We start from the raw sequence: 11,966 nt of genomic DNA, 5'->3' as shown, positions 1-11,966 counted from the left end.
CCTTGTACATTTAGGCGTATGTATGTATGTATGTATGTATGTATGTATGTATGTATGTATCCCATGACCCTGCATCAGATCACCTCTGCATTAGGTGTCATCTTGACGTATCAGTTCCTAACATTCCACCTTCATCTGCTACTAAGAGAAATCTCCGTATGATAAATAGAACAAAACTAATGCACGACATCCAAGCTAACATAATAACTTGCTTACCTCCTACAGCAGAACAATTCGATAACTGCCTGCGTTCATTGCTTGACAAACATGCCCCAGCTACCAAGTGCGGAGTATCAATTCAAAAGCGCTCTCCATGGTATAGCAGTGCATCAGACTCACTATTCATAAGCAAATATATGAAGCCGCTAAGACAAATGTCACAGATATAGCCCATGCAGTGAAATCAGCCCACGATACTACTAAGATCATGGAAAGGTCCAGCTGCAAAGAGCTCTTCAAGATTGTTAACAAGCTAATGTCAAGGAACAAATCTACACCACTTCCAACTATCTTCTCTCCAGTCGACCTTCCGGACATGTTTGCAAATTTCTTCCGTGACAAAGTACAAACCATTCGAGATAAGCCTGACACCACAATTTCAATTGACTCATCGTCACCATATTGTTGGGATACAGAATTTGAGCGGCAACCATTAGCAGCATATGAACCTATCTATATGGAGTTCGTACGTACAATCGTGATGAAGAGTGCACCAAAGTCATGTGAACTTGATCCAATTTCATCATCACTGCTGCTTGATTGCTTAGATCCAGTATTGCCTTAATTATCTAATGTTATTAATACCTCTCTCTCATCTAGGAATTCCCATCATGTTTAAAAACTGCCATTGTAAAGCCTCTGCTGAAGAAACCAAACACTAGACCACAACAATTAAAAGAACTACCGCCCAGATTCTAATCTCCCATTCATATAAAAAATCTTAGAAAAAATTGTCCTATCCCAGCTTGTATCTCATATGAATTAAAACAGTCATTTTAGCAATGTATAATCTACATATCGCCCTTGCCGCAGTACTGAAACTACTCTTCTAAAAGTAGTTAATGACATTCTCTCTGGGTTGGATAGAGGAAAGATTACAGTCCTCACCCTCCTTGATTTGTCTGCAGCATTTGACACAATATACCATGATATATTACTTCACCGTCTCCAGCATGTATTTAACATTCATGATACAGACTTACTGTGGTTCAAGTCCTACTTGGTCAACAGGACACAAATTGTATCTGCCCAGTTGATCTATGTTGTGGTGTTCCACAGGGGTCTGTTCTTGGACCTGTTCTCTTCATTATGCACTCAGTCGCTCTCAGGTGTCATCGATCATCATCCAGTGTCTCAACAATTGTACGCTGATGACACCCAAATATACCAATCTAGCCACCCAACTGAAGTTGATGTTACCATCCAAGGTGTAGAGAGGTGCATTTCTGATGTGAAATCATGGATGACATGTAACAAGCTGCAGATGAATGATGATAAAACGGAGGCCATTCTGGTCACACAACAAAGAACTTTTCATTCACATCTTTTGCCTCAAACAATAAATATCAGCAACACCAACATTAAATTCACACAATCAGTACAAAACCTAAGTGTTACTCTGGACAGTACTCTCACATTGCACCAACATGTAATGAACATATGCAAGGCTGCATATCTTGAGCTGAGACCCATCAGCTCAGTTCGCAAATATCTTTCAGGTGATGCCACTAAAACACTTGTGTGTTCATTAGTACTTTCAACACTGGACTACTGTAACTCAATTTTGTCTGGTTCATCTCAATATCTGCTCCAGAAACTTCAACAAGTTCAAACCACAGCTGCTCAGATCATACTTAGTGTACCACGATCAGAGCACACCTCCCCGCTGCTCTGTACCCTACACTGGCTATCCATTCGATCCAGAATCAATCACAAATTTGTTCTCTGTGCTACGTTTCGCTGTCGGACTCTAGTCCAACATACCTATCCGATCTCACCCATGTGTACACACCAGCAAGATACTTACGCTCCTCTTCTGACAATCGTATACTCATTATTCCCAATATGAAAACAAAGTCATATGGACAACGTTCTTTTGCATACCAGGGCCCAGCAACGTGGAATGAATTGGCCACTGAACTTAGACACAAAGATCACATTCAAGAGGGCTCTCAAAACTCATTTATTTTGACTGCAAGAACAAGCTTAAAGACCTAATAATGTTTCCTACCTTAAATATTCTCAGCATGTTTTTCTAATGTTTTCTAATTTCATGGTGTTTGTTTTTGTAATCATATCATTATGTTTTTGTTTTTTATTTTTATTTTATATGTGTTGTCTAATTTTGTAAAGCGCTTAGAGCTTCTAAAGATTAGACGCTATACAAAGTCCTCATTATTATGTATGTATGTATGTATGTATGTATGTATGTATGTATGTATGTATGTATGTATGCATGTATGTATGTATGTATGTATGTATGTATGTATGTATGCATGTATGTATGTATATATGTGTATGTGTGTGTGTGTGTCTGTGTGTGTGTGTCTGTATGTATGTATGTATGTATGTATGTATGTGCGTATGCATGTGTGTGTGTGTGTGTGTGTGTGTACTGTTTGACTGTTTCCTACGGTTCTATCAGTTATAACATATTCTGGGTTCGCCTGGAACTGGCTTGAATTGAAATAAATGTAGAATTTTGATTGTGGTATTGGTATTGATATTTCTGTACAGTAAAAGAATAGAACGAAAGAGGAGATTATAGAGGTGATATTTATGATGTAAATTAATACAGAATAAATTATGTTTTACTTTTTATTGAGTTCTCTTATTTCTTTTTTCTAATACTCACAATATCTCAATTACATTGACATACACAATACAAATTTTACTTCATGACCACACATTTACTATACAACATAAGCAAACAAGATTGTTTTTAAGACATAATTTTAAAGTATACTTCAAGAAACAACATTTTTAGCATAATTTTTTTTTGTTATGTACATTTGATTTAACTAAATCTAATTTAATACATATTTATTTCAATTTAATTGTCAGTTTTATTTTTTATATTTTTCATTATATGTTTTTGTAATGTAAATTTATTCACTAGAGATGATACCTTTTTCAGAAAATAGTTTGACATTGACTGTTGTTTTGTAAACACAATGTGTTGATCTAGATCCTGACCTTGATTTAAAATTAGTAGCAACCATGTAAATAAGTTCTATTTTTATTTTAAAATGATTAGTTGTTGCCGAGGTCATGATGGGACTAAGTATTTAATATGTAAGAAAAATTTTTTATTTCTTAGAGTTAAAAAAAAACTGGTTTTCGTCAGGGTTGTACTGGGGAGTATGTGATCTTTAATAAATACATAATTTTGACGAGGTTCTGGAACATGATTACGTGACCCCGAGTTGCTTGGATTCAAAATAATTATTTATTTTTTTACTGGAAAATACGTTGTTGATGTTGTTGCTGCTGTTGTTGTTGTTGTGGGGTTTAACACCATTTTTAAGAACACGATAGGCTATACATGGCGGCCAGTATTAATGGTGGAGGAAGAACAAGGGAAAATCCCGGAAAGAACCACCGACCCACGAGAAGCTACTGGCAAGCTTTCTCATATACCCACATTGGCTGAATCCGAGACTCGAGCCCACGCAGACAGAGGTGAGATGGCAGTGATCCGTAAGGGAGAGAGCTTTAGACCACTCGGCCACTCGGGCCCCTGGAAAATACGTGTGCTCATGTGAGATTTTTAATCAAAAACAGTTTATATAAAAAAAAATTTATTCAGATTCCAAAACCGGAGTGATATTTCTTGTTTCTACAAGGAACTGTAGACTGGTACACTACAGATTACAGCATACGTCATCATCCTCCATCTTGAATTCTTCGTCGGGACTCGAACTTGAAATCATTAGAATATTTTGTTATTAGGACTTTAAACATGTTATTCCTGGATTATTCTTGGATTATTTTTGGATTTGATTCTTAAAACAGTAACTTCATATTTTTTCAGTACTGCAGAATGTTTCCAAGGAAATAAATTATATTTTTTTAAGCTTATTGTTTTCACTTTTCCTGTGTTACTGTTTATTCGAGCCCAAACACGTAACGTAAGAGTTTAATGAACTAATTTTGATAAAATGAAGATTATGTTTTTATAACATCAAACGATAAGCCCATTTCAGGAGACTTGTACTAATCCTATTTATAGAAACTCTTTATAAATAAAACATTCAATTGAAAATCTGAGCGATTCCGAAATTTAGACAAACCCAATATTTGTATAAATCAAATACTGGGCAATTCCTAGTTTTGTACAAAACCGAAATTCGGATAAATCAAAATCTGGGCAAATTCTACTTTTTGCATAATAATATAATACATTCAGACATTGTTTTTACCTGAATAAAATTAGTCATGACTGATAAAAAGTTGGAATTAGAATTTTGAAATTTTGGTCCGAAAGGACAGACGGTCCTGACTTCGATGCTGTCAGTCTCACGTCTACAATCGGGTCACAATTAATACTTCCAGTTTAGTACCCACGAATGTTGTTCTAGTCTGGTGATAGAAGAGTTTTATTTATGCTTTTTTGGTAGGGAATTAAAGGTAATTGTTTATTGTTGAGAATATGAGCTCAGGGTGTTGTTGTCTGTGTGTATTTCGGCGACAGTGCACGGTGAGTAATAAGGCCTTGGTGATGGGCTCATTTTTGAAATCTGCACACCCTAATTAAGTATAAAATATTCCATTTTAAAAGCAACATATAATTTCAACTTGTGTATGACTCAAAAATGTAGTATTTCATGCAAATATGTTGGGGGTGATAAAAAGGCACAGGGGGGTTGTTGAATTACCTGGAACATATAAAAAGTCAATTCATTCTTAAAGCTGAATGTTCACAAAACATTTCTATAATAAATTATATGTAACAAATATGCAAATTTCAGCTTGAAATAACATGAGGTCAAGAATTTTTAAAAATTGCCAAAGACCAATATTAAAAGTGGTGGATGGTACATGTGTTTGAATGCTTGCTGTGAATTTATTTGAAAAGATATCACAAAGATGGTTCATTTTTGAAATCTGCACACTCAAATTAAGCAGAAAACATACCATTTTAAAAGCAACATATAATTTCAACTTGTGTATGACTCAAAAATATAGTATTTCATGCAAAAATGTTTGGAGGGTTGATAAAAAGCACAGCGGGGCTTCTGAATTACCTGGACCATATAAAAAGTCAATTTATTCGTAAAGCTGAATGTTCACAAAACATTTCTATATAAAATATATGTAAGAAATATGCAAATTTCAGCTTGAAATAATATGAGGACAAGAATTTTCAAAAATTTCCAAAGACCAATATTAAAAATGGTGGACGGTACATGTGTTTGAATGCTTCCTGTGAATTTATTTGAAAATATATCATAAAGATGAGTTCATTTTGGAAATCTGCACACTCAAATTATGCAAAAAACATCCCATTTTTATATATTCTATAATGATGAAAAAATTATCCCCTGTTGCTATATCATAAAGACCACCTTACATCATAGGTGCTCAACGCGAACTTGATGTTGAGAAAAAAAAAAAACAAGACAATAATCTAAAGGGAAAAAAAACATCCAGAGTGACAAAAATACCTTAGATTACGCCCATGGCCCGTTCTGACATAGGACCCGCTCTATCATAATATATGATAGAAGGTACGTAACTTCCAAATAATTCGTTCCACCTATGACCCTCGATTTCCATCTGCTATTTCCGTCTTTAAAGGCACACGACCATACTATATGGCTTGTTTTACTCCCGAGATATTTTTCTATCCATCAAGCCATCATTGACTTTTCTGCGCTGTACCAAACTAAAGTTACGGGCTCCAAAACGTGTGATTTTCGCGAATTTGTTACATGTGGACAAGTGCATGCACATGTGAAAACAGGTGAAAAAACGTACATGTACCGTCTTTTCAACTCTATGGTGCATCCCTTCTTGAATTACAGAACAGTGGTATACGCAAAAGTAAGTTTTTACTTACCATTAACTCGATTCAACTTTAGGAATCCTGTTCCATGCAAGAATTAGACATTGTCTTCTTCACTGCACATACATTGTATACATGCAACTCTATTTTCAAAACAGGTAAACTATGCGGCACACACGTCAATGCCGAAATTTTATTGTCTCAAAAGGTTACACTTTAATGTACACTGTCATTAATTTAACACATTCAAATGATTCCTAACATGATCTGATCATATTATTACCTTTTTTGCCGGGATACAAATAGTCTTTATAGTGAAACGATTCTCTGAGCCATGGATGTTATTTAAGTATAAACTTTTGAGCCATTATTGTCTACCATACCCCCAGCTTATTGGTCCCATGAGATTATTTGGCCCAGCACTATGCATGCAATAAATCTAGAGTCTTCTGTGTCTACCATACCCCCAGCTAATTGGCCCCATGAGATTATTTGGCCCATCACTATGCATGAAATAAATCTAGAGACTTCTGTGTCTACCATACCCCCAGCTAATTGGCCCCATGAGATTATTTGGCCCATCACTATGCATGCAATAAATCTAGAGACTTCTGTGTCTACCATACCCCCAGCTAATTAGCCCCATGAGATTATTTGGGCCATCACTATGCATGTAATAAATATAGAGTCTTCTGTGTCTACCATACCCCCAGCTTATTGGTCTCATGAGATTATTTGGCCCATCACTATGCATGCAATAAATATAGTGTTTTCTGTGTTTATCATACACCAAGCTTATTGGCCCCATGAGGCTATTTGGGCCATCACTATGCATGCAATACATATAGTGTCTTCTGTGTCTACCATACGCCCAGCTTATTGGACCCATGAGATTATTTGGGCCATCACTATGCATGTAATAAATATAGTCTTCTGTGTCTACCATATCCCCAGCTTCTTGGTCCCATGAGATTATTTGGGCCATCACTGTACATGCAATAACTCTAGGGTATTCTTTGTCTATGATAACCCCAGCTTATAGGCCCCATGAGATTTGTTTGGACCATCACTATACATATGCATGCAATAAATCTAAGGTCTTCTGTGGAGCTTCAGTCAATTGTTATTTTAATGTTTAAAGGAATAATACAATTTTCAAGGTATACGTGATCATCTTGATCTAGCTGGAAAGTTACATCTCAGTATAAAGAATGAATTAAATCACTGCAACAAATACACCAGGAATATCAAATATTTTTACCTAAGGGCTTCTTTAGTTTTCAGGCTGGTTTGACGCTGTAAAATTTAAGAAAAATAAGTTTACACGAATAGCAATCAAAATGATGGCAGTTAATATTAGCTGAAAAGATGGAAGTTACAAATATCATGTACTGGAACTTGAGGGGAGAGGAGTTGAGTTGTGAATATTTGTATCAGAGACGTTATGTAGGTCATTTTCTCAGAATATAACCATTCTTTGTGAGTTTGTTCATCTAACATTAAATAGGTCATGAAAAAGCAGGAACTTTTTGGCCCAACATTTGTTACGCTATTATCTGTGCTTTTAAGGTTCCGTTCATTTAAAAATAATGATGAGTTAGATGATGCTATTGTATGAATCTGCATTTTTTTTTTTACAAACCAGTGATGTCAATCCACTTCTATTGCTATTGATGACTTGCAAAGCTGATCAACACCTATTAGCCAATAAAGATGCATCTGTGGCATTTCATTTCAAGGCAGCTAAGGAAATATGTTTGTTCACAATTTATTTCTCTTCTCTCATATTGACATCAAACTTGTTTAGTGCATGTAAAAATCACCGTTAATTGGTTTCCAGCACTTGTTAAACATTTTTTGACTATTGTGCTAATGCTCTGTTTCGAATTTTAATCCACTGATTTGTCGCTAAACTGGCATGGGATTTCCTCTTCATTTTGAAAAACGAAGTGCATTGTGACCGACATTTAATCTTTGATTGACATTATTAATGTTTGTATTCAGTTTCTAGCATTCTGTTCTCACTGTCATGATGAATTTTGGAGAGTGCATGCAGCCTGACAAGTGCTATGGCCTTAGTTTAAACTACTGTTTGCATGGCCTACATTGTTTTAATTACTTTCAATTGCTGATAGTTGGTTTAAGTTTATGTATTGGGTACTGTTTGTTTTAAATGGAAAACATGATAATTGGATGCACATCTGTTTGTAATGCACCATTACAAAAAGCAATTTGTTTTTTCCTTTCAAGTTTGCTGGTGCAGTTATTTTTATTTTGTTCAATGATGACATCAATTTTTCCAGTATTTACATGTAGTCTACGTAGAAGACCCTTTCTGACAAGTACTGTTGAAAGTGGGAATAAATGTTGAGGGCTGGAAATCTTTTCAAAAATAATCATAGATGAGTGGACTGCATACTTTACATGTGAGGCATCAGTTGTAGCTTCTATCAGAGGTTATTGCTGATTTATTGGCTATGCTCATAACAATGCTATTAGAGGTTATGGCTGATTTATTGGCTATGCTTATAATAATGCTATTAAAGGTTATTGCTGATTTATTGGCTATGCTTATAACAATGATATTAGAGGTTATTGCTGCTTTATTGGCTATGCCAGTGTTTTTCAACCTTTTTATTGGAACGGAACCTTCGGAGTGTTTAGATTGCACGCGGAACCACACGCAGTGACACAAGAAAACACCGATTGATATATACGTATGAGTGTAACACTGTAATTGTAGCCCAAATCAAAAATAAACTCGTGTGGCCAGAATAGCCGATATCACTAGTTACTAAGTTACTTTACTGTTACCCGTTAGCATCAGTTTGCAGTAGCGAACATTTCAGTGCGAAACTTGTGCTTGGTGATTTCTACAAAGCAGTTGAATTCGTGGCCGAATGTTCGAGAGAGACACCAGAAGTTCATCTTCGACAGACAAAAGTCGTTCTCATTTCTTGTGTTTGATGGTGGTCATAGCAGAAAATCCGAACTCGCACATGTAAGAAGTTGAAAACTGCAACATAAGTCGCAAAGCTTTCTCAGCGATAGCCGGGTACTCGTTTTCAACTAGTAACCAAACCGCATCCAGGTTCAACTCTGCATGTTTTAACTTCAGCGTTCTGTCACTCGCAACGCTAACGAGCTCCTCCTCTTCCTTAAAAGTAAATTGTCCTTGGCACGGTTCAAATTCCACAAACGGGTTTCTAACTCAGTTGTACTGGTCAACAGATACCGACTGAAAATATTTGCTGAAAGGATTCAACAGAGCATCCAAATAGGTCACAATCAATGGAAGAATTTCTTGGTAATTTTTTTTGAACAACACTGGGAAACATTTCCAAATTTCCAGCAGATGCATGCTTCTTCCAAATTACCAATTTCTTCAGAAATACGTTTATTCTGTCAGTTGAAGTCAATACGTTTTATGTCTGCTTTGCATTCCACTGTTCAAAATGTTCAATTCATAAAATATATATGCTAGATAATCTAGTTTGGAACACCAACACTCGCTGCTCAGTACTTCTTCAAAATCCTTCAAGTTTTCACGAGAACAGAACATCAGCATCTCCTCTCTCAGCTCGTAGAAACGAGATAAAACTTTTCCGCGAGACAGCCACCGTACTTAAGGGTGTTGGATGAGTGTGACATGGTCCGCTTCCATGCTTTCACAAAGTTTGGTGAACTGACGACATTTCAGAGGCCTCATCTTCATATAATTAACGATTTTCACCACCATGTCCAGCACAGACTTTAACTCGACTCCAACTGTTTTAGCAACTATTGCTTCTCTGTGGATGAAACAGTGCGTGACCATGATAGCTGGATTCATCTGTCGCACCAGCGAGACAAAACCTTTGACATTTCCCGTCATGGCAGGGGCGCCATCCGTACAAATGCCAACGCAGTTTTTCCAGTTCAAGTCACATGACTGCAAATATGAATTGACAACGTCAAATATGTCATGTCCTTTTGTTGTTTCTGGTAACTCAAGTCAGCAGAAAAAATCTTCAACAATAGCTCCATTGTCAATAAAACGTACAAACCCCATAAGCTGTGATTTACCGCTGACATCGGTGCTTTCACCCACCTGCAGTACAAAGAATCCACGTGTCTTTATCTTCGCTAAAACGTGACTTTCAATGTCGCTGGACATGTCTGAAATAGGTCTGCTTATCGTATTGTCTGACAGTGGAATCTTACTGATGTCAGATACGGCACTCTCGCCAAACATAATTCTCACAATTTCTCGGCATACAGGTAAGATTACGGTTTCGGCGAGGGTATGCGATGATTTCATTTTCTTTGCAACGATCTCCGCGACAGCATCACTTGCTTCTTGAGCTTTGTCATTTATCTTGAACTTTTTCTCGAATGTAGCGTTGTTTTTTTTTATTCAAGCTTAGCGCCCTCTCGAAGTACGCCACATTCTTGTGCGCTACATCCGGATGTTTAGTTGTTAAGTGTCGCTTCAATTTAGCTGGTGCCATGGTACTATTGGCAAGCTTTTCCCCGTAGACAACAAAGAGCGGTAAGGGGCAGTCTGGGTCTCCTGCCCAAGTGAATCCCATAGCTAAGTAATTGTCACTGTACTGACGAACTTTAAGATTCCGATCGACAACGTCAATTTTTGGCATCTTCGGCTCACATGACGCGGTATTAGCTTCAGTCGACTGCTCCTGAGTTTTAGTTTGGTCGTCAGCTGTGGCATCGTCTAATTTTCTCTTCTTAATAAATCGGTCCATGGTCGCGCAAAAACAACAGTGTTATAAAATTAATTCAAACGCTAAACGCTCATTAGGACAAGAACGGAAACAGAAATTAAGTGGATAAACAACGACTAATTACCGCACAGTTCCGGTACTACCAGACTTGGTCCCTGGCGATTTCGGCCGTTATTTTTATATTTTTACTGGCCACCGGTTGAACCCCTGGCTGGCGCTCACGCAACCCCGGTTGAAAAACACTGGGCTACGCTTATAACAATGCTATTAGAGGTTATTGCTGATTTATTGACTACGTTTATAATAATGCTATTAGAGGTTATTGCTGATATATTAGCTATGCTTATAATAATGCTATTAGAGGTTATTGCTGATTTATTGGATATGCTTATAATAATGCTATTAGAGGTTATTGCTGATTTATTAGCTATGCTTATAATAATGCTATTAGAGGTTATTGCTGATTTATTGGATATGCTTATAATAATGCTATTAGAGGTTATTGTTGATTTATTGGCTATGCTTATAATAATGCTATTAGAGGTTATTTCTGAATTATTAGCAATGCTTATAATAATGCTATTAGAGGTTATTGCTGATTTATTGGCTATGCTTATAATAATGCTATTAGAGGTTATTGCTGATTTATTGGCTATGCTTATAATAATGCTATTAGAGGTTATTTCTGAATTATTAGTAATGCTTATATAATGCTATTAGAGGTTATTGCTGATTTATTGGCTATGCTTATAATAATGCTGTTAGAGGTTATTGTTGATTTATTGGCTATGCTTATAATAATGCTGTCACCCCAAGGTTACTAGAAGTCTATGATTTTCACCCATTAAAATGTGGATTATACAGGTAGAAAATGATGGATATCAAGATTTTAAGCAGATTCTAAAATACTTACTTTGTGAAAATACATCAGGTTTTAAGCTCTAAAGGTCAAAGACCAGTGGAGCTTATGGTATCACTTGTATTTCCATGTCATCCTGCTTCAGTCTGTCTGTTAGCGCAAGTTTGGCACCACTGCTTGTAATCTACACGGAGGATTGCCATAAAACTGTGCACACACATTCTATCCAATGGTCTAGTTCATAGTAATCTGCACAGAGGATTGCCATAAAACTGTACACACACTTCTATCCAATGGTCTAGTTCATAGTAATCTACACGGAGGATTGCCATAAAACTGTACACACACTTCTATCCAATGGTCTAGTTCATAGCAA

General features: G+C 36.4%; 1 protein-coding gene across 1 annotated transcript; it reads right to left on the bottom strand.

Annotated features, from left to right (window-relative positions):
- Nucleotides 1-9,632: 9,632 nt before the first annotated feature.
- Nucleotides 9,633-10,752, bottom strand: LOC149784703 (zinc finger BED domain-containing protein 5-like). The gene is made up of 2 exons (XM_089933037.1): nt 10,372-10,752; nt 9,633-9,938 (listed from the first exon to the last, which is right to left on the bottom strand). The coding sequence occupies exons 1-2, from the start codon at nt 10,750-10,752 to the stop codon at nt 9,633-9,635; spliced, it is 687 nt and encodes a 228-aa protein (XP_089789163.1).
- Nucleotides 10,753-11,966: the final 1,214 nt, after the last annotated feature.

Source organism: Sinohyriopsis cumingii, chromosome 14 (genome assembly GCF_028554795.1).
Source record: "Sinohyriopsis cumingii isolate HCF-2022 chromosome 14, ASM2855479v2, whole genome shotgun sequence".
NCBI classification, from domain to species: Eukaryota; Metazoa; Mollusca; class Bivalvia; order Unionida; family Unionidae; genus Sinohyriopsis; species Sinohyriopsis cumingii.
Note: the sequence above shows the minus strand (reverse complement) of the source record. Positions and strands in the feature narration are given on the sequence as shown.